Source organism: Gossypium hirsutum, chromosome A13, assembly GCF_007990345.1.
Source record: "Gossypium hirsutum isolate 1008001.06 chromosome A13, Gossypium_hirsutum_v2.1, whole genome shotgun sequence".
In the NCBI taxonomy this organism is placed as follows: domain Eukaryota; kingdom Viridiplantae; phylum Streptophyta; class Magnoliopsida; order Malvales; family Malvaceae; genus Gossypium; species Gossypium hirsutum.
The window spans coordinates 96,810,287-96,834,359 of NC_053436.1; the positions used below are offsets into that span (position 1 = coordinate 96,810,287).

General features: G+C 31.7%; 2 protein-coding genes across 3 annotated transcripts; one reads left to right on the forward strand and one right to left on the reverse strand.

Annotated features, from left to right (window-relative positions):
* The first annotated feature begins 5,471 nt into the window (after positions 1–5,471).
* Positions 5,472–11,469, forward strand: LOC107895270 (probable serine/threonine-protein kinase At1g54610). Of its 2 annotated transcripts, XM_041085363.1 has the most exons (9): positions 5,493–6,747; positions 7,093–7,131; positions 7,270–7,554; positions 7,827–8,144; positions 8,497–8,724; positions 9,093–9,193; positions 9,527–9,641; positions 10,095–10,556; positions 10,704–11,469. In XM_041085363.1, the coding sequence occupies exons 1-9, from the start codon at positions 6,352–6,354 to the stop codon at positions 10,908–10,910; spliced, it is 2,151 nt and encodes a 716-aa protein (XP_040941297.1). In that variant the 5' UTR covers positions 5,493–6,351; the 3' UTR covers positions 10,911–11,469. The 2 variants fall into 2 exon arrangements, with proteins under 2 accessions (XP_016676051.2, XP_040941297.1); XM_016820562.2 differs by lacking the exon at positions 7,093–7,131 and having other exon boundaries at positions 5,472–6,747.
* A 411-nt stretch (positions 11,470–11,880) lies between these two features.
* On the reverse strand, positions 11,881–15,216 carry LOC107895271 (beta-glucuronosyltransferase GlcAT14A). The gene is made up of 5 exons (XM_016820564.2): positions 14,956–15,216; positions 13,501–14,237; positions 13,336–13,411; positions 13,139–13,254; positions 11,881–12,632 (listed from the first exon to the last, which is right to left on the reverse strand). Exons 2-5 carry the CDS (start codon positions 14,078–14,080, stop codon positions 12,133–12,135), a joined length of 1,272 nt encoding a protein of 423 aa, XP_016676053.2. The 5' UTR covers positions 14,081–14,237; positions 14,956–15,216; the 3' UTR covers positions 11,881–12,132.
* Between the last annotated feature and the right edge of the window lie 8,857 nt (positions 15,217–24,073).

Below are 24,073 nucleotides of genomic sequence, written 5' to 3' on the forward strand. Positions count from 1 at the left end.
AACTCAAAATTCATCATGAATCCATTTTCCAATTTGTAACTTTGCATCACTTTCATCCTTAAAAAAATTGCACCATATATTATTGTCATATTTATTCATATCATGACATAGTTCAACATTTTTGGGTCAATAAATAACGAATATAAGGATATTCAGAGGTCATATTTCATCCACATAAACGATACAATTTCACATTGTATATCACTTGATTTTTCGATGGAACTTTGTAAAAGAACTCAATACACAAGTAGCATATGATGCTCGTCCGAGCTAGTCGTATACAAAAATATATGTGTCAGGTTACCCATCCGGGCTAAACCATTGACAACATAGAAAATTAGCGTAGCTAGGGCTATGTATACATGTAAGGTTACCAGTCCATGCTAAACCTTTAAAATGACAACAAATTAGCAGTCCAAGCTAAATTTATGTCACATGTATATCTGAGTCCGCAACAAATGTTGGAGCTCGGCCCAGAATGGGAATCATTCAGAAATCTCGTGTATTAGACTTTTACTCAGTCCATCGGAATTATTTCATAATTGAATTTGTTACCATATAGTTTGATTTCCATTTAGTAGTTTATATATATAAATAATTAATATTTAATAACAAATTGTAGCCACAGAAAATTGTATGACCTTACCTGTCAAAGTAATTTAACTATCAATGATTAATTGACAATTTTTTTCTTTTTCCTCATACGTCATCTGGTCGTTGAGATTCTTGATCTAAAGTATTTAATTCAATTAAATCAGTTTAAACCACATAAACAATCAAATTTATGCATTTAAACCCTTTTAATCATATTTTACAAATTTACCCCTAAATGTTTACATTTAATTCAATTTAGTCTCTAAAATCGAAACTATTAAAAAAATTCACATTTAAGCCCCAATACACAACTGATTCTAATTCCACCCATACTCAGCCTTCAATCAATTGAAAATTACAATATGTTCATGATAAGTTTAACTTATTTACATATTAGTCCTTAAATGCAAAACTAACAAAATTTACTTAATAGAATAGTCCTAAAACATTTCCAAGCTTCAAAATCTTCCATTTAATATCAAGAACATCCAAAAATCATCAATGGTAATTTCAACAAACTTTAACAGTTTTGAAAATCGAGATATAGGTTAGTTGGATCTAGTTGTAACGATCTCAAAAACATAAAAATTAGGAGAAACGGGTGAAAAATGACTTACCGTGCAAAGTAAAGAAGATAACCGAAGCTTTTGAATTTTCATCCATGGTGTTTCGAATTTCTTAAGTTGAAAAAGAAAGATGAAAATGTTTTGTTATCATTTTTTTTACTTTTTATTTTTATAAATATTAATAACATATAATTAACATATAAAATTAATCAAAATACATCACTAACCATCCACTATATGTACATTAAGGTATTATTGACTTTTAAGTCCTTCCACTTATATTAATTAAGCCATTTAATTATTAAAATTCAATAGCCGCTAAGTTTTATGCCTTTTACGATTTATTCTTTTTTCCTTAATTAACCATCCAAACGTTAAAATTTTCAGACCAAAATTTAATACACATATATAAAAACTCCGTAAATATCTTGATTTATGGAAATGAGGTCCCAATAACTCTTTTTTTTTAAATAACTTAACTTTAGGGACAACCCACTTGTACTTAACTAATTATCCTATTAAATAAAAATTACATACTCACTCATCGAAATTGTGGTCCCGAAACCACTCTTTTTGACACCACTAAAAAATTGGATGATGGAACCATCATTAAAATCCATTTACAGACAAATTGCTAACATCTCAATTACAGACGACCCCCATACAGGGCCTCATATTCATAACTTACTATCTATATGCTTCTTAATAGCCTAATTCTTTCAAAAACTTAACATGCAAAGCTATCAGACTTATCAGGAGGTGGGACATCCACTGATTAATTCAGAAACCTTAGCTTCCAGCTTAATAAAGGAGAAAAGAACATATAAGTTTAAGAAGAATAACTACAGAAAAATTTTGAAGGAAAAAGAACCATCAACTTAATTGGCTCAAACCATCAGCTCAATTGGCTCCTAACCAGATCTTGTTACAAAACTCAATTAGCACAGTGCTTAGGCGAACTGGGCGTACTATACATTTGGCAGTAATTCTCACCAGGCTTACCCTTCGCTTGTCATATTCTTTTCTTAAATTATAAAATAACTTGAGATAAAATATTTAACTCCTTCAACGGCGGATACTTTACACCAAACTCTAATCCACTAGAAGACTATTAATTGGCGGATTACACTATGCCAAACAGATAACTTCACATCTACACGTCTTCTTCTCGGATCCGGCAGATTTAAGGTGTGACAATATTTGGTACTTATTTTCCTATAATAGGAACATACTAAATAGAATAAAGATTCCTACATTTATATAGATTTGCATGTTTGATATTTAAAAACCATTGAAAAGCAAGAACATATTGTGCATTTATAATTTACTAGCTTCTAATGTCACATGCATTGCATGTAATTTTACACATTTAATATTTAATTAACTTTTTAAATGTTATACTTTTAATTGCAATAATTAACATAAAATAATGTTTCTTATCTGAATTATTGAATATAATTAAAATATATTAACTTATCAATTCAAATATTATATCATAAAAATGTCAAATAATAATTAAAATATTTTAATATATTCAACCTGCAATATACTTTTAATTTTAGGTAATTAATGCAAAGTAACATTATTTAAAATAATAACTAATTAAGTGATAGTTAATATGCTTAGAATTCTATTCAAATAGTCAAATTAGCACAACCTTTGTTTATATCAAAAAAATTTAATTGATAATGGTAAGTTTGTTATGAAATAAATAACAAAGAGAATAAAAGAGAAGTACGTATTTTTGTTGATAATAGTGATTTTTACAATGCTTTTCTAACGTTTATATTTATAGACATAAAAAGTATAAATGGAATAAAACTCTACTTCTAATGAATATTAGAGTCCTAAAATATATCAAATTTATCTTGATATTAATGGACATCCACTTAATGATAAAATATTCATAATAAAATTATAATTATCACAACCTTTTTTCCCTACATTTCATGCTTAGAATTATATTCAAGTAATATCTCTATTTTAAAATTAGCACAACTTTTTTAATTAATAATTATAATTTAAAATTTACTTTTTTAAATTAATTTCATTATAGATTATTAATCATATAATTATCACAACTTCTATTTTATTTAAAATTTTATGTAATAATTCTAAATTAAATATTATAATTATTCGTAAAGGAGAATTTAGTAATATGGAAGAAAATAAAAAGTATTTTGGTCGGTTTAAAAGAAGTTCAAACTCATGTTTTTATATATTTTATAGATGTGTCAATTTGTTTGAAGTTAACAAACTTTTGTTTTCAATTTTTTTAGTTTTTCAAAATATTTTTAGTCAAAATAATGAAAACGATTTTTTTATAACATATTTTATTTTCAAAAAATTATTTTTATAATTTTCGACCAAATATATTTTCACAAAAATGAAAATGAACCTTAGCCTCCGTTTGGTTTTTGCAAATATTGTTTTTATTTGTTTTTCATTTTCAAAAAACAATTACCATTTTCTATTTTTAAGAATTTATTTTTTTATAAATAAGAATAAAAATTTTATTTTGAAAATATGTTTAATAATTATTTTTTTATATAATATAACATGAAAAATATAAATTAATTTATATTTATATGGATTTGAATTAAGATAGTAAATTTAATGTTTGAAAAACTGTTAAAAAATATTTTTGGGTTTATGTGGGTTTAAACAGGTGCTTATTCAATTAAAGTTAAACGTTTATTTTTATAAAACATTTTTAGTAGCTAACTAAAAAAATTAATATTTAAATGATGAAAATAGAATTAAATAATAAAGTTGAATAACTATTCTTATAGTTTACCCTTATATTTAATATTTAATTTATTTTTGAATTAAAAAATCATATTCCCAACCGATCTTATTTTTTTATATTAAAAAATTCCTAAAATTTTCTTCATAAAATAATGGAGTTGGTAAATAAGAGACAATGGATGAAAGAGCATAATAATGAGAGGCTTTACCAAATTGTTGAAATGAATGGAGACATGGGTAATACAGAAGCCAACAATTTATAGAGTTATAAAATGGGCCCCAAGTGTTTGTTAAATTGTCTGACTGAAACAAGACATAAGCCATAAATTTCACACATGCATTTGATCATATGGATAAAGAAACAACTTATTTGTAATTTAATCTATTTGGACAGCTACTATTGGTGACATTGTTTCTGTCTTTCTTTTTAACAAAACACTGTACCAGCACATGACTTTCATTGGATCCATGTGACTCGGTTCTTCACCTTTTTTTTTTTTTGAATAATTTAATTACAATTACTAATGCTAATGACATTTTCATTTACTTCCAAACTTTAACTTTAACTAACATTTACTTATAAGGGTTGAGTTATTTTTATTAATTTGGGTAAATTGTTAATTTTTTTATCCTAAAATTTAAAAACAAAAAAAAACTACCTACAAATATAAAAAGTAATTTTTGACCTCATAATAAGTAATACTAAACAATTAAATTATAAATTCTTTATCATATCTATTCTTTTTAATACAATACTTAAATTTACTCATAGCCTCTCTCCAATTCTTAAAAATGAGAATAATATGTTTTAGCGCACACTAACCCATATCTTCTTGCATTGATAATTAAAATTTAATTCACAACAATGAGGAAAAAAAATTGCTAATCCATTGTGCCCCTTAGTTTATACTCTTGAACAAATAACAATAAAGACACGAAAAAAAACATACTTTGCATTTAACTTAATAAATTCATAAATCATGAAATTTTATTATTTTGTAAGAGTTTTGTTCATATTTGATTTTAATACCAAAAATATAATTTATATATTTAAATTAAATTTTAGAAACTTACCAAAAAAATTGTAAATCATAATAATTGAATTGTTTTAATATGACGTGACATATAATTTATAAAAAATAAACATGTTAAATTTAAAAAAATATAATAGAAATTATAAATCATAATAATTTAATTAAAAAATTAGGAAGATTGAATTTTAAAATTTTTAAGTAAAGATACCTATTTCAAATTCTATAAAAGTAGAATGAATAACAACAAATTTTAACCTTATATTTAAAATAATCATTTTAACTTTTCCACAGCACTACAACAGCACACATTTTTTTTCCAACTAAACTGTTAAAAAATACTTTTTAACCGAAATATTAAAATAGCCCTCAATTAAAAAAATTTAAATTGAATTGAATAGGATTCAACATATTATTTTAATTTTTTTTAATATTAAAATAAATTATGAGATCAAAATTAATTGCAAAACTTTCCAGACCAAGGGCAGCCGAATCATAAGCGCCTCTATCCGGCAATGTGTTAAATTATTTATTCATAAATTTTTGGCCCCCAATTATCATAATTTCTCCTTTTCCACCCTTTAAGATTGTTTTTTCCCTCTGTTACAAAAAACAAAAAAAAATCTCTCAAAATAGGAAAAGAAACCAAGCTTGCTATTTTTGACTCTTTAGATCCATTTTTCTCTCTTTCCATTTTTACTTCCAGTTGACTCTCTCTAGGATTTTCAGAGTTCCAATCTCTTTTCTTCCCCTTTAACTGCAAAAGATCAAGCTTTTTCTTGAAGGTGCCTGAAAAAAAAAAAGGTGAAGAATTTTAGCTTTTTTTTTTTCTTTAGGCTTGTAGGTAGTTCAGCATTGTGGGTTTTGAATCATTTTATTGGTTAAGGAGAGTAGGAGAATATTAAAGTGTATAAATAACTTTCATTTTTAAGCGGTGCTATTGAATTTGCATTGTTTTCTTCATTTTGAAGCTTGTTTTTGGAAGTGGATTTTATTTTATCTTCTTTAAAGGTTGTAGTTTTATTTATTCTGTTTTTGGAGAAATGGGTTCTTCTCATTTGTTCATTTTGCGTAAAATGTTGTTAAAGAAATGTGATTTGATTAGATTGGATGATTTGCATTGAATATTGGGTTTCAGTGTACTTATCAGCTTTGTCCCCCCCTTTTTTTTTCTCATGAAAATGGGTAATTGATTATTCATTCGGTTGAATGCTGGTGAGGAAATGGGATTTTTGGTGAAGTTGGATTAATGAAATATGAGATTTAGATTTAGTTTGAGCTTTTAAGCTTTTTGTGTATGGTGGGATTGGATGAGTACAAAAATATTGGAAAAGTAAAAATTTCTTGAACGAATGAAGGGGTAGTGATTGATTGTAAGAACAGAAGAAAGTTTTATCGAGGTGTGGATTATCATGGGTTGCATTTGTTGTAAGCCATCTGCTATTGAAGATAGTAAGCAGAGTCCTACGAGTAAGGTCTCATTAGATGTTAGGGTATCAATGGCAACTTCTTCAAAGAGGGAGGATTCACAGAGAACAAAGGACCGATATGGTAACAGTGAAGGGAGGACAATGCTGATTGATAAACAAGTGAATGGTTCGGTTCGAATTCATGGGGAGAATTTGGATAGGAAGAGGGAGAAGGTGGAGTGTGTTGTCCGGCAACACCCAGGGAGGGGTAGTGTTCCAAAAGCTATAGAAGGGGAGCAGGTAGCTGCCGGGTGGCCTGCTTGGTTAGCTGCAGTGGCAGGAGAAGCAATCCAAGGATGGATACCACGGCCTGCAGACTCATTTGAGAAGCTAGATAAGGTAATTATAAATCATGCTCTTACTTTAATGTAGTTCTTTTGTTACATTGTTGCTTGTTGTATATTTTTGGTCCTCATGTTTTGCAAATATCATTGATAATTTCTTCATTGACTTATCAGTTGATGAGATTTGCCTTTTGTGCTATTATATTCCAAATCTTAGTTGTACAGATAAACACTGAAATATGCGCACCTTGTGCTAAATCAAGCTCAATAAAATCAACACACTAACAATTTGCAACTAATTCTCTATAAATCCTGCGACATCATACCTTTATTCAACATTAAGGTATCTTAACTCCTTTTTTCTTTCTCCACCACTCTCATGGTATTGCAACCCTTCTAGATGTGTAATTGGGAGTCTGGGACAATGAAGCTTAAGAAGGTAGACTTTTGGAATTCAGTTTGTTTTGTTGGTCTTGTGGGAATTTCTGTTTTCTTATAACTTAACACTATTCTTTAAATTGACAGTTTTTTTTGGCTAGTCATCACATCTTTACATGAACGTGTATTTTCTATGTAGATTGGCCAAGGAACTTATAGCAATGTTTATAGGGCTCGTGATTTAGATCAGAAGAAAGTTGTTGCTCTGAAGAAAGTAAGATTTGATAACCTCGAGCCAGAGAGTGTTCGATTCATGGCGAGGGAGATTCACATTCTGCGTAGGCTTGATCATCCAAATGTTATAAAGCTGGAAGGTCTCGTTACCTCAAGGATGTCTTGCAGCTTGTACCTTGTTTTTGAGTACATGGAACATGATTTGGCTGGTCTTGCTTCAAACCCTGGTCTCAAGTTTTCAGAACCGCAGGTACTTCTGATCGTTTTTCTTTCTTTTTTTCTTTTTTCTTTAGTTGCAATTTGATATCTTTTTCCAAAGGTTTACTTGCTAGTAAGTACTAAGTAGTAAATATGGTCTGAAATAAGTTTCACAGCATGTCCTTCAAACATGGGGATTAGGTGATTTTGCTTTTCCTTTGTTTTTTAAAGTTGCAGTTTTAGTGAGTAGATAATGTTCTGCAATGTCCTATGATTTGCATTGAAGGGCTATTCTGATGTTCAGTTTATTGAATTATTGGGCAGGTTAAGTGTTACATGCAGCAACTTCTGTGTGGTCTCGATCATTGTCACAGCCGCGGTGTCCTACATCGTGACATTAAGGGTTCCAACCTTCTACTTGACAACAATGGCATCTTGAAGATTGCGGACTTTGGTCTGGCTAGTTTTTATGATCCCCTTCAAAATCAGCCCTTCACAAGCCGTGTTGTAACTCTTTGGTATAGACCACCTGAGCTTTTGCTTGGTGCCACTTACTATGGTACTGCTGTGGACTTATGGAGTACAGGCTGCATACTTGCTGAGTTATATGCTGGCAAGCCTATTATGCCCGGAAGAACTGAGGTGTGCTTTTATCATTTAAATGAAAGGTTTCCTACTAAGCATTGAGAGTTTTAAGCAGAAACTTTAGTGAAATGTGAGATGCATGATAACTATATTAGTGACAAATGTTTGATAAGTGGTTGTTAGAGCATCAAATTGCTTTCTGGCCAGTATTATCATACAAGTGATATGATTTTATCAAGGTACTGATTTAGGTCAAAACATCTGTCCCTAATTGGGAGTTTTGCCAATCATTTAGGCTTGATTAGAGCAGCTCAAAGCAAGCTGTTGCTGTTAGATCATGAAGGGAGTCTTCAACTAGTCTAGAATGAATGACATCTTCCCCTGATCTAAGTGCTCATGAAATTTGCAGGTTGAGCAGCTGCATAAAATTTTCAAACTTTGTGGCTCACCTTCTGAAGATTATTGGAGAAAATCAAAGTTGCCTCATGCAACCATTTTTAAGCCGCAGCGGCCTTATAGACGTTGTGTTGCAGAAACATTTAAGGAATTTCCTGCACCAGCTTTAGCTCTCGTGGAAACCTTACTTTCCATTGACCCTTCTGATCGTGGATCTGCAGCTTCTGCTCTCAAGAGTGAGGTATAATGTTTTTGAGAAATTATGTTTCATTGAAGTTTTAGATAATTGTATTCTATGTCTCTTCGAGTCTTCAATTTTTTTTCAGGCAAGGGCATGTTGATATGCCCACCATCTGAATACATGGAAAAACTTTTAGAAAATTGATCATACCGTGTCAACACATGCTCGTATACAACATTTTCACCCAAGATCGAGTAACATAGATTTTAATCGATGCATTTTAGCTAAGCATATCTGTGTATGCATTTTCTAAATGGTAGGATGTAATTCTTTTAGTCCAAAATCACATCATTACACTTTTATATTCTAATGATTGATCAATAATATTTATTTATGGTAGTGTGCTTGTTTATATTTATGTTTTTCAGTTCTTTACAACAAAGCCTCTTCCCTGTGGTCCTTCAAGCTTGCCAAAGTATCCTCCAAGCAAAGAGTTTGATGCAAAGATGAGGAATGAGGAAGCTAGAAGGTGTATATTACATATTTTATTACAATAACATGTTAATATATATTTGTGTGTGTGAATGTAGTTACTTATGTTATAAGGAAAATCCCATGCTTCTTGAGGAAAATTGAGTGCTTCAAAACGATCATTGAAAACCTTGTAATTACATGTCAGTTCAGCTATCAAATAATTGAATCTCTTTGTTCTTCAGCCTATGCTGAACTGCTGTAAACTTGGTGTTTGTTTTTACTGGATGAGCTATTTTTTTCCTTAAGCTGTTCGACCGCTGCTGCTGGATGGCCTGAAATCTTGAGTGGTTCTAGGTGCTAATAAACTACTTTTGTTTTGTGTTCTTAGACAAGGAGCAGCAGGAACCAAGGGCCAGAGACCTGAACTTGAGAGGAAAGCAACAAGAGAGTCTAGAGCTGCCCCAGCACCCGATGCTAATGCTGAACTAGTCTTGTCAATGCAGGTAATTTATAATCTGGTTAATATTGTCTGCATTTGCTTTCCCTTTGTTCTACATGTTTGGTAATGGGTAGCCTTAACTATTGAATGCACACATCAAGATATTGCCTGATGTCACAACTCACAAGATCTTTAAGTTTTACGACAATGGAGAACATCAATTCTAGACATGCTCTTAAGTTATCCCTCTCTTTTTAAACATGGCTGAGACATAATTCTTTCTCCTTTCCTTCGTTCAATCAAGGGTGGGCTTTCACTAATTTATAATAAGCAGAAATTTATCTGTGAAAGAAAATGAAAGAACAAAGGAAGCAGAATCAAACTTCTGATTCCAGAAATCTGAGTAAAATCAAGGTGGCAGTTGAGATATAGTTTGTCATTCCAATTTTATAAAACTTATCCTCTTTCAGAGCAGTTACATTAATTTGACAATACTAACATTGTTTTTACATTCCAGAAAAGACAAAATCAATCCAATTCGAAGAGCCGGAGTGAGAAGTTTAATCCTCATCCTGAAGAAATGGCCTCAGGCTTTCCTATAGATCCACCTAGACCATCACAAGCAATAGAATCAAATGCAGATGCACATGGGAATCATCCCAAGAGAGGCTCCCATTCAGGGCCACTGTCTCACCGAGCTGCATGGACAAAGTCTGGGAAGAACCGAGATGATCCTCCAAAAATTTTGATCGGGGCTGATTTGTCGATGATGTCAGGTTTAGTGGTAGCAAGGAGAAATAATCTTATATCTGAAGATCACAGAGAAAGATCTGGTTCTTCCCAGTCAGAAGCTCCAAAATTATTTGCTAGGTTTCCAGGGTCTTTTAAAGAGGCCTCAGAATCCTTCATCCAACAGGATCAGGAACATAATATGCAGCAGAAAGAAGATGGAAGAAGTGACAACAAAGACCCAGTTCTGGTAAGTAATGTAGGGTTATTTGTTAAAATATGTTGATTCTTGTATTTTATGTTTTCCGATTTTGCAGTTCAACAAGCTTGTATTCTTATATTGTTTTATCCATTTTCAAGTATCTGATACATGCTTCTCAATGATGTTTATTTCCAGCTTGGTTATGGATCAAAGGGTAACAAAATCCACTATTCGGGTCCATTATTAGTTCCATCTGGCAATGTGGATCAGATGCTCAAGGATCATGATCGCCAAATCCAAGAAGCTGTTCGGCGAGCACGACTCGATAAAGCAAAGAAGAGAAAAGTTCAGTTAGAAGCGAACCATATGTCAACCACTTCGTTATTTGTGTCTGGTTGTTGAACTAAACTTTGTAAACAGCAAATCATAGTTGAGCATTCAAGATGATCACTGCAAATAATTTGGCTGCTGATTCTCTTGTCAAATATCCACTCAAGTAGTCCAGTGGATACTTTTTTTTGTATAGGATAGTGCTTTGTTACTCGGACTCAGGCATTAGTGGCAGATACAGGTATGACTATGATTCTCGCACGAGTATGTTCAAGTTTTTTAAGTTGTGTCATGTATTTGAAAGGCATTTCCGAGTTATTTAGGAGTAAGATATGGTGAGAGGGTCGGTGTTTTTAGGAAGCTGGCTTAGTAGTGGGCATATATCTAGCTAAGCTTGTAGCTTATTAAGAAATCCTTTTGTCTGTGATTCATCATTTGTGCATTTCTTTCCACTCAGCGACTGCAATTCTGCATAGATATGGTCCAGTCTTGTAGAGCTTTTTGTCAAGATATTGTTGTGCTCTAGATTTGTAAAGTCTTTAAGTCTTGAAAATTGTATTTATTGGTACCAGTGTTATTGATTGTATCGGCTGGTACATATCGTTTAAAGAAAGAATAGTTGGAGGTTCAATGTTAAGAATGTTGCTAAAGGTATTCTATAGCACGTTAACAGCTCTATATGGTGATAAATAAATAAAGAAATAAAAACAAAAAGAGGCTTATCTTACATTGGCCGAATGCCAAAATGACAAAAACATGTCATTTCATCTTATTTCTTTTCTTTGGCGTTAGATTCATGTGGAGCAAGAACAGGCAAAGATGATAACCTAAATTCATAAATCTTTTGATAAATTTTCGAGTTTCCATAGCAGGATTTTTCAACTTTGACCTAGACGGTGTAATTCATCGGATGTAAAGAAACACATATGAGGGCTTCAATCCTGCTAAACGAAAACAATTCAAAACTGGCAATCCTGCAGAAAAATAGTATTGGGATCTTTTCATAATCAGAAAAGAAACGTCAACATCAAGAATCACCAAGTAATCGACAATATATCGAAACTTTATTGCTCTCTGGAAGAAAAATATCGAAGAACAAGTCCAGGATATAGAAGTATAAAACCTTTGTTTCATCGAATTCGAGTCTTACCAAAAGTAGGGTATTGATTATTGAGTGCCATTTTTTAACCTGAACATGCTACGAGTTCGAATACCTACTGGTTGCAACAAAACTATTAGATACAAATTTCTCAGCCGTGTCAGCCTCATTGATCGGACATCCCCATAACAAAACCTATTTACACTGATCTCGACCGAGAATAGCTTTTGTAGATAACTTAGCTATGAGTTGGCGAACCCTTTGCGCTCCTGGACCTGGCTTGATCTTGTTCATGTCTCCGACTTTCAAACATTTTGGATTGCCTGAACACCAAGCACCAGGGGTAAAGCTCCCCTTTTCCCGGCCAAGCAAGTCCTTATCAATCTTATCCAACACAGGATCATCTTGACTGAATTTCCGAGCAAAAGCAGCATTACTTCGAATCATCTTGTCCATGTCATTAAGGGTAAGGATGTGTGGGTGCTGTTTAGGGGGAGTGTCCCATGAAATATAATGCAAATCATGATTAACAACAGTCTTAGCAAACTCTGGAACATTGCATACGACAGTCTGAAAGTAACCTTCAGGGGAGGAAAGAAAGTTCGTGTAGTACATGAGAAGAGTTCTCGGTAGATTATCCCAACCCCAAACACAAAACTCAACAAATGAATGCGACAAAACTGTCCATGCTGAACCTGCAACCAAAAAGGACCCAATTTCGTAAAGCAAAACAAATTTACCTCATACGAGCAAGGTTTCCGTATATGCTATCTATATGTAGGAATGTAATGTGTGGTTCCAACTTAAACTGCAGAACAAAAGCGGGGCACTGCTTTAAGATCAAGGATCCATCCAGCTGCATCACTAAACCAATGCGTATATGTTTTCAAATGTTTCAACCGAGCTTTGCTTAATGAGCATAATTTACAACTAAACACCATCATAAACTCACTTTCAGATAATAATGATAACATAAAAGGACACTTGGTCCGTATATGAGATCAGAAACAATAATCTCATTGGCCAATAAGAAGATGGAATCTATACCCTAGTCACAATTCATATGAAATTTCAAATCTGTCACTGCTTTCTTTTAAACATAGCGATCCTCTAATTCTTAAACGGAGAGGATTGAAGGCAACTAAAAGTTTGAATTAAGGATACTAAATTAAATAAATGCAGCATACAACAGTGTACTAACCAGTAAACAATTTAAATGCAGTAGGTAATGCTCTTCTCTGTGAGGTCCAAAATATATCGGACTTGGTTGACATGTAGAGTCCAGGATCTATAATCAAAGGCATAGCCCTTTTATCCCTGCAGAAGAACCAGCAAAATATGTCGGTATTCAACATATGAAAAGGTTTTAAACAGAGATGGAAGAACTAAAGAACTTACGCTTTCCAACCAAGCTGACTTGTGTGTTCAATAAAATTAAGGTTCTGGTTTAAATCCGAAAATGCATCAATAAGATCTGCAAATTACAAACTGATTGATCACCCAAAACAAGATCCACCAGCTCGGAAGAACTGAGAATAGATGAGGCATATGACAGAGACTTACCATCTTGGGTCACTAGAGGATAATCTGAAGCACTGAGATTGATAAACCAATCCCAATTTTTACTTCTATTGAGATGAATGGCACAAGCATGGAGAGTATTGGCGACCATGGTCGGCCCTCGATAAGTAACCATATTAGCCTTGGTGATCATATAAACATTCCCAACTTTCGAAAAAACAGTATGGTTGGCTATTCTGGAAGCAAGTGTCACTCTTTCCACGGCAGGTGCCTCAAGGTCCAAATGTACAACATATTGATTTCGAGGATGATACAGAGCATGAAGAGTTCTCCAAAGCTTTTCCAGATCACCTTTCGATCCAGAAACCAAGTATGCAAAACGAGGTAATGCAGGACCAGAAGGTGGCGGCAAGGGACCTGTGTCAATCTTCGATTCAGCATAGCCCGGCTTCCTTTGATTCATCGAAATATGAGCAGGGAAAATGGAGAAGATCGAGTTGATTTTGTGAACCGAAGAAACAAGCCCCATATTGAAGCAAGTAACAACAAGGATAGTGCATATGAGAGAAGTTATAACAAGGGGAAATACCCATTTCTTCTCCATGTTCAACATAGACACCATTGCCAGACCTTATCATAGGATCTAACAAATAACCTTAACAGCAAAGCTATCGGTCATCACTGATTCAGTTACAAATCGAACCCGCAAATACCATCAATCTTCGGATCAAACACCTTTTCCTCCAATATATAATTCCAAAATATACGTTTGAATATAGCTGTTAAACGAACAACCACCATTAATATTAGTTTATGAATCATAGAAAATTATTTTATGTTATGATAGCCTGTTATGCTAATTCCCGGAACATAAAGTAATTGAAACTTGATCCACTCCACGAACCAAACATAAACAAGTAATAAAATAAAATAATAAATAAATAAAACTTGTTACTGATGAAAAAGAAAAAAAGTAAATAAAATATGAAACATACAAAAAGTAAAACATAAAAATGGACGGCAAGACTAAATAAAGAAGCAGACAAAAACAATCAATTTTCTAAAACATCATTAAAAAGATTGAACAAGTAGTTAAATATACATTTTCATTAAGCTGCTGTTGTAAGGTATCTGATTTCTTAAGAAAAAGACGGTAAGAGGGAAATGCTTAAAAGAACAAATCTGAATCAGAATTTCTTAAGACCACCAAATCTGGGAATCTAAATCTGGTTAAAGATTCAAAGCTACCATTCAATATAAGCAACCCCCAGAAACAGAAAATCAGTAAAGATCTCAAGTCTTTAGACAAAAGAAACAAAACCCAAATCTGAAAGCTTAGGTATTAATGGAAACAAGAAAAATCTAAATTTGAAAACTTTAAAAGAATAAAAAAGAAAACTACAGTTGAATGAATATAAACTTGGAAAAACATCATGAAGAAGAAAACATAAAAACAAAAAAAGAAGACATGGAAATGAAGCTAATTTAGAAACAAACCTGACTTTTGATGGTGGTAAGACAACAAAAGACTGTGTCTTCCAAGGAAAAATGGTGTTTTTTTTTTTTTTTTGGGGGGGGGGGGGGGGGTTGTTTTAATTGGTGTGTGAAACAACAGAGTTTTGAGTAAATGTTAATTAAAGAAGAAAGAATGTCTCTCTCTCTCTCTGTGTTTCTTTTTAACTCTCTTTCTACCCCCTAACCTCGGGAGTCCATGTAAATGTAGACCAAATTTGATTGACCAATGACTAGCAAATAAAACTAAAAACTTGTTCGCCTTAATATTGGGATTATTACATTACATGGGAAGAAGGTGGAAGGTCCCCATTTTCTAGAAATTTAATTTATATGTACACTTAAAAACAAAAGAAATGTTTTCGACTAATATCAATTAATTCGAATTTGTAATTGAATTGGAAAAGAATGTGCTTCAATTGCAGATATTTTTGACTTATGAATGAGATATATATATATTTCTCTTTTAAAAAGTGATAAATGGAGAATACTGATTTTTTTAGTAAAATAAAAGGATAATCTTACTAAATATGATCACTATAAATTCTAAACATTAAGATTGAATGAATGGATTTATCCAATATTTGTTCCTTTTCTTTTGAACTCTAAAATTTATTTGTTAAACAAATAAAAATTATTCAAAATAACACAAATAATATTGCAAAACTCTAACTTAAAATCCCAATTCTTTGGGCACATCAACGTGATTTTCATTACATAAATAAAAATAAAAATTGATATCAAGCTTCGGAATATAAAAATAAATGCAATTGAAGATTCCAGAAAAAAAATTTTGATATTTTATTAAAAAATATTGAAAACAATGAAATAGTAGAAAAAGGCTGCGAGGTGGAAGCTTAACGTGGGAGGATGCTTAGATATGAATTTATTAATGATTGCATTAAATGAAAAGCTTCTTTTTAGATTTGAAATTGGTCACCTAAGAGTGTTTAGTTTGGTTGAAGTTTCTTTCTCATATATTAGTAGATTGGTTAAATTGCGGTGCCTGTACTAATATTTTAAAAAAGTTTTTGGTATTTTCCAACTTTGTACGGTAAGGGTTTGTTTGTTTATCCGTAAAAGATTATATGAAAATTATTATTTTTCTATGTTAGTTTGGTGGAAACTAAATTCTCACCATAAGTTATTCTCTAAAACACGAAAAAATGAGGTTTTCTTTTGGGGAAATATCTTATCCTTTTTTCTTCCATAAGACATTTTGCAATCTTTCCCCTCTTTACATCCCCAGCATTAGTCAGATGATCTTTTTCAACTTTTTTCCTTGCTAATGAAATTGGTACCCAACATGGTTACTAGTTCCAACATTTGACTAATATGGTTGAACTAGTTGTTTACAATTATACATTCTTTCAAAGAACCATCTTTGCGTGTAATTATCCTTCCTAATTTGCTACCTAGGTGCTCTAAGTTTGAAACTTTTGCTTAATGATCCCCATATTGAACTTTGTTAACATTAGTTTGATATTTGGTTTCTTGTTAATTTCTTTTCTTCCGAACATATATTGTTGAGGTATGGTTTCTTTACATGATCCCATTTTTTCGCCGATAATTGATTATATCTCTGCAGATGCACAAAATATGATGGAAAAGGAAAGATACCTTGTGCAACTTGTGGATCTCGTGGCTTACTTAAATGCAAGACATGCAATAGAAGCGGTTCTTTGTTGACTCGCTAAATTGCCATTGTTAAATGGTGAGCATGCTTATTTATGTTGGCAGTATAGTTAACCTCTAAGATACAATTGTTGGAAATGTTTTTTGTCAACTGAGTCTAATTTAGATGATCAGTAAAACTCAACCTAGAAGGATATTTTAATGTTATGGTCTGTGAAATTAGAATGTATATGTCAGATGAATTGCATTTGCTTTCTATAAATAGACCTTGAATTATTTGATAGGAAGACACTTTCAACTAGAAAAGTGAGTGCGACAATAGGTTACAGAGCATTACCAGAGTTTACAGATCAAATAAATAGATATTTTATATAAAATAACATTTATACCGGAAACCAATCAAAAACAAATATATTGTCCCTTATGCGAGCCCTCGAGGCCCAAAATGCACTTTAAAAAAAAGTCAAAACTAAATCGGCTACCCAAAGAATTTTTCAAAAAACATTAAAATTTTTCAAAGGTGCAAGGGACATACGCCCGTGTGGCCCGTGTGGCAAGACCGTGTGGGCATTCGAATTAGGGGCACACGGTCGTGTCCATACCCGTGTAACTCTCTGACTTGGGTCACAGGCTAAGTCACATATCCGTGTGCTAGGCCATGTTGATCATACTGACTTGCACAATTTTTAAGATACAGGGGACACACGCCAGTGTCTCTACCCCTGTGGACAAAAATAGGTCATTTTTCAAGCCACATTTCTCACCCAATTTGTCATCAACCTAGTTCAACATTTTTGCATATCAATAAGTCAGAACAAAGCATTCAAATCAAGCTAAATCAAGTTTTAAACGTGTATTATCACAACATACAACCACTATGCCCATAGGCAATTCAAATGACAATTTGAAACATGTCAATCAAATTCCAAATTTTACCTAGATAACCAAATACATATATGCACAATTTTGCTAAATATTCCAAATCAACAAGTTCTCAATATACCTATAATTTTCCATCATTCAATCATTCCAAACACATTCCAAACATGATAAGGCTACTTATATACACACCAAAATATACCAAACACAAGTCATTCAAATGGCTAGTTTCAACAAAACATTTATATACCAACATTGACCAAAATTATCTATACATGCCATTATAACAGGAATTAATTTATTGAAAATACCAAAAGAGTCGAGGGATAGTGTCATTCAGCTCCGACCAGCTTCCATCCCAAATGAGCTTCCGAATTACTATAAAACATAGAAAAATAACATGGAGTAAGCTTTTAAGTTTAGTAAGTTCGTATCACATAGAATTTAACTTACCATTTAATCACATTTAAGGTAAGCATACAAGACATATTCAAACCAATTTGGCCAAAAGCCTAAACACATAACATCAACATGTTAGCCATGTAAACACATATAATAGCTTATAATCATGGATGAACATAGTCATTAAGCAAGTTCCACATACATGTATCAATCGAATAATGTTTCAATATATCAAGTAATATCATTTCCATGTATATACTGGTAATAGTTTGTACTGAACTCATTTTGTCTCATAACAGAACATTACCCGTTGTAACACCCTAAATTTTAGGGTTAGAAATTTTAGGGTTTTGTGGTTAGGGTTATAGAGAAGAGCATGTTATTGTGTTTAGTTGTGCGTTTAAATGTCAAAATGGGCCTGCTGGTCTGGTGGTGGAGTGAGTGTTTGCAAACCTTTGGGTTCTGGGTTCAATTCCTTGTGTGAACTTTTTGGAGGAATATTTTTGTTCTGTTTTGTTTGTTTTGTTTTAATTTAGTATATAATTGTTTTATTATTTATTTTTATTACTATTTTTGTTTTTCTCTGGGACATTTTCTTCTTCTTTTCTGTTATTTTATTTTCTTTTTATTTTTAGTCTTTGCTTTCTCTTTTATTTTTCCTTCTTGCCCGTGGGAAACAGTTTTCACTGCGCATATATCGAAGAATTTCACTCCTCCGTCGTCGAATCGAGTGTGGGATTCGAACCTTAACTATTTTACTTTACGATTTATTGTTTTGGCATTTCTTTAAGTATGTTTTATTCAGTGTTTTGGATTTTAGTTATGGAGGAAGTGCAAGGAATACAACGTATTCTGATATACTTTTATAATTGCAAAGGTTAGGGACTGTGTTGACGGCTGAAACAAAGATTTTGGCCTATTCTGTTGGTGTTTTGTGACCACATAGGCGGCCATACAGGTGTGTGCTTGTTCACACGGTTGTGTGGAATTAGGATTTAGGGTTTTCGGGCAAAATTTGGTGCCACACGGTCATGTGGCCGATTTGGGAATTTTTTGTCATTTTTCACACGGTTGTGTCCCTTAGGCCCATGGACGTGCGAGTTTGAGAATTAGGGTTTAAGTAATTTGGAGCCATATGGTCGTGTGGCTGATTTGAGGATTTAGGGATCCCACACGGAAGTGTATTTTGGACACATGGCTGTGTCTGGTGGGCACACGGGTGTGTGAGACCCTCACACAGTCTTGTTTTCCTTGTACTTTAATTTGGTTCAAATGAACAGAGAGTTACACGGCCTGTTCCCACAGCTATGTCCCTAGTCCACACGGGCGTGTGCCCCTCCTCACACGGGTGTGTGCCTCAGCCTCACGGCCATATGCCCCTCCTTATACAGGCTTGTGACCTTTCACACGGCCTAGGCATTTCCACACGGCCAAAGCACATGGGCATGTGGTTCTAAGACACTTATTTTGGTTTGGTGTGTGTTTCTGATCTGAAAATGTGTTTGTGTGCTTCAGCCCTTGGCTAAGCCTTAAAAAGGGTAGTTAAGACTTTGATCTGGGTTGCGGTTTATGTGATATCTATAAATGTTGTGTGAGACATCTGACTCTGAACCCAGTTAGCTAGGTGTGTGTGCATATCTATTTGTCTGACTATCTGTGGATGTGCTCATTGTTTTCTGTAATAATGTATACATGCATACATTTGCATAAAGTTTTAGGTGGGATGGCGAAGAGAAAGGAGTCTAATCTGATCTGGTAGTTTTACTGCAATGTATTCGTACTGCGATTTATCACACAGTACTGCATGTACATCAGCTTTGTTACATACTAATATCTTATGTGGCAGTTTAAAATTGTAGCGTGTCTGTATTACCGCATTGCACTGTATAGCACATACGCCAGCTCTACTGCGTGTTAAAGTCTGAGTGGCTTAGTCCACATATGTGGTGTGTAAGGTTGGATGGGCCTGCGAGGTCCTACGTGGTGTGTTTCGAATGGATGAGCTTACACAACTCTTATGGGGTGTGACCAGGGGACGGAAAAGTGTGTTGGTTGGATGGGTGGGGTTTTTTTTTCCACTTGACTGCATTTTATATGCATCGGATTGTGTGTTCTGGATGCTAAATTATTTGACTGTATTCTGATCGTTTGTGTGTGATTGGATATGCTTGAGTGTTATGTCTTGTTGGGGCGTTAGTTCCAAGGGTTCTTTCTGTCTCTGTAAATATTCGAAAATCTGTTGACTTATATTCTGTGATTTCATTTTTAGACTTGATTCGAACTCACACTGAGCTCAAGTAGCTTACCACCTCTTAGTGTTTCCTTTTCAAGTACCTTTTTTTCTGATTTTTAACGCTGGACTCAATATGCGGAGGTCTCGAACAGTCTTGGAGAAAAATATAGTATAAGTTTGTATTTTCAATTTCTATTTTGTCACCCAGTTTTCGAACTGTAAGGTTTTATAAAATTGTTGTACAAGTTCTATTTTAATTTTTATACGTTCATTTAATTCTGGTTTTATAGTAAACTTAACTATAATTTTTACTGACTGAATTTAAAGGATTAAATGTTTCGGTTTGACGTGATAACTTGTTTTGTAAAATTTACCTACGATCACTTCGGTGATCAATGTAACATTCGAGATTCGGTCTAAACTTCTAGGCCGGGTCTAGGGTGTTACATCCGTTGAACCGTTTAAAATATCGCGGGATATACGGGTAATACACGCAAAGTGTACAAAATTGTAATCTGTCAATTCATGTACAGTATGCTCATATGAGCATGTAAACAGGAAGCTCTTTTGAGCTATATAATGGGAAGCTCATGTGAGCTAAATAACGGGAAGCTCATGCGAGTTGTTTATCAAGAAGCTCATAAAAGCTAAAATCAGGAAGCTCATAAGAGCTAGATATCAGGAAGCTCATAATAGCTAGATATCAGGAAGCTCATGAGAGCTGTGGTGTGTCCGCAACACATGCAGGATTACAACCAAGACAGTAACCTTAATGACATGTTATTTGTATCCTCCGAATATCTAAGGTTCAAACAGAACTCAGAAATTATCAGATATGTGATCGGTAATTATTCATGCCAATTGTACAAATCACATACAATAATATTCAATTTTAAAACATATAAATGTACAATTTAGTTACACTAGTTTGCCCCTATACTTTTAATTTTTTACAATTTAGTCTCTATGCTTGAAAAATGAAATTCATACAATTTAATTCTTATTCAAGCCTAGCCGATTTTTATACATATTAATAGCAGCCCATGTATTTCACAAAATTCAAAATTTTATCTTAAATTTATATAATGTTTGAAAAACGACTTAATAATTGGATTTGGGTGTAACTGTTTGTAACTACACAGAAGTGACATGCTTGAGTAACCATTATAATTTATAGGTCTCACTGAATTGTGCGTAATTAGACCACACCAATTACGATTTTCAATTCTAAAGGGGAGTGTAAGCATTGGAGTAATTACACGGGTTCGCGGGTAAGTACACCCAAATCCATTTACCTTATGGCTTCCAAACACACCTGTATTATTTAACTTTAAAAAAATATTTTTATACAAATTTAATTTATAAAAATTATATTATAAATATAAACTTGTATGAGTGTTCGGGATGGTTATAGCCAAAAATTTTTAAAGTCATTTTATAATTCCTAAAAAATTATTATAAAAAAATAATTTGTGTATTTTATAACACTATAGCAAAAGTATATTATTTAAATCTTAAAAAATTCTACAATTATCATAAAAAAGTATATTGTAAAAAATAATTTACATATTATAAAAATGTTATAATATACTTATTTATAAAAAAAAGTTATGTCAAAAAAAGTAAATACATAACTTATTTACGTGCCCATGCTTTATATTATTAAAAATAATATACTTATTTATAAAAAAATAATATTCCAAAGTTATGATGAAATATTATATTATTTATAAGAAGTGTTATAAAAGTTATTGAACAATTTATAAAAAAAAATTTAAAAATTTTATATTATTTTAACCTAATTTATGTATTATAAAAGGTTATAATCTAGTATAAGTCTTTCTCTAAATTAAATTTATACAAGGTTTTTATTTTTTTCGTATGCTTATACAAGTTTTTATAATAAAAAACTACATACTCTTTACATCATGAACTCAAATATTATCTATAGATGCTAGTTATGTAAATATAAAAAAAATTTCTTACACCATATCATGCTATACAATATCATTTGGGAGAATGAAGCTAGACACAAGCACCGGAGATAAGTTGTGAACTCTTTAATTTGAGATATTCAAAGCTTCGAAATGTAGTTGAAAAGACGTTTATTGTCCTAAAAAAAATTCTCATAGTAATAACATCACTTCTATATAACATAAAAATAGTAAGGTTAGATCATACTGGAATGTTGCATACTTCATAACTTCATTCATACGTAACACTAGGATGCCACACGTCCGATACTCTTTGTAAATTTGGAATTTAGTCATTGTACTTTTATTTCTAGGAATTTAGTCTCTCTACTTTTCAAATTTAAAAATTTAGGTTCAACTGTTGACATTTTTAAAATTATGTTGTTAAATTAAGATTCATTACAACACCATTTTTTTATTTACATTACTACTAAATGAATATTTTTTTATTTCAAAATGTCACATCGAAAAGTTTAACAAAAAAATTTAACAGTATTAATAGTTGGATTTAAATTTTGAAATATAAAAAGTAAAAGAACTAAATTATTAGAAATAAAATTATAAGGACTAAATTTTAAATTAATGAAAAATACATGGACTTATGACATATTTTAACCTAATATTAATTATATAAATTAAGATGATAAAGAACTCTCTCAATGACTACTAGATTATAAAGAAGATATGTTAAATGTTAAAAGGGAATAACCCAACAAATATGGAATGGTAGATTAATTAAAAAAAATTGCTTACGATGTTTATTTTTATTAATAATCGTATAATTAAGTATTTTCTTGGACTAACATATTACATATGTTGATTTGATTTTAATTCTTAGTACTTCGTTTAGGATTTTTTAATCATACTGATAGTTTTTTATAGTAATTAATATTTTCTAAAAATTATAAATTATGTAATTGTGTCGTTACAATTTGTATTACTAAAAATGACATAAGGAATTATGATGTAATTACATTGTGTTAGCTAAACATATCTAAGGAATTTCAATTCTTTGTAATTACAAAAGAGTGTAAATAAGATGGTAATTACATTTTCATCCAATTACTTCGTGTTGTTCAAACATACCCTTAATATAAAATATTATACATGAACTTTAATTTTATATAAATTTATACATAATTTTTTTATCGGATTCAATTTTCATAAATTTCTTGCATGCATTACTATCAACGAAACATTATTTATTTTTACATATTATATATACAAAAAAATTACTTATATTTAATGGATGTATTTTTTTTATTAAATATGTAAAATTAAATTTAAATCAAAATTTTATATCTCTGAGACCAAAGTTCGACCCATAATGAATAAAATATCTTTAAACTATGACTTTTATTCTAATTGATTCTCAAATTTTAAAATATTCTAATTACATCCTCAAACCATCGATGTTATGTCAATAGGGTCCCTCTATTATTAAAATAATTAATTTAACCATTAAATGATATGTTAGATCTTATGTGACATAGTTTAAAGAAAAATGAAGATTGTAAAAATCTTGATTTTGAGGTTTTCAAAGTTTTTATAGATTCTATTATTCACTCTCTCTTTTTCTGTCTTACCTTAATTTTAGTTTTTACTTTTAAAATTTATGCAGCAATATTTTACTTTTTATTAAAATTTTTATTTTAAATTATGTCATATAAGATTTATGTTTCATTCAATGGTTAAATTAACGGTTTCATTAATGGATGGACATGATTGATATAATATTGATTGTTTGAGATATAATTAGAATGTTTTAAAATTTGAGGACCAATTTAAAAACCAGTAATAGTATGGGGATATATGGTGAATAAACTAAGAAAAATAGGTAAATGTTTTTACCTAACGTTAATGGTCAACTGTCATTTATGTAGCAATTACACCGAGAAGTTAAAGTTTGTAGTAATTAGCCACAATAAAATTTACCGTAAGTTATCGGATTTTAAATTAAAGAGAGCGTTGGCTTATTTAA

Coding starts and splice junctions, on each gene's coding strand:
- LOC107895270 (XM_041085363.1), top strand. CDS start 6,352: ATGGGTTGCATTTGTTGTAAGCCATCTGCTATTGAAGATAGTAAGCAG. Junction 8,145..8,496: donor TTATGCCCGGAAGAACTGAG/GTGTGCTTTTAT, acceptor TGAAATTTGCAG/GTTGAGCAGCTGCATAAAAT. Junction 10,557..10,703: donor ACAACAAAGACCCAGTTCTG/GTAAGTAATGTA, acceptor GTTTATTTCCAG/CTTGGTTATGGATCAAAGGG.
- LOC107895271 (XM_016820564.2), bottom strand. CDS start 14,080: ATGGTGTCTATGTTGAACATGGAGAAGAAATGGGTATTTCCCCTTGTT. Junction 13,255..13,335: donor AGTCAGCTTGGTTGGAAAGC/GTAAGTTCTTTA, acceptor GTTCTTCTGCAG/GGATAAAAGGGCTATGCCTT. Junction 12,633..13,138: donor TGCATTTAAATTGTTTACTG/GTTAGTACACTG, acceptor TTTTGGTTGCAG/GTTCAGCATGGACAGTTTTG.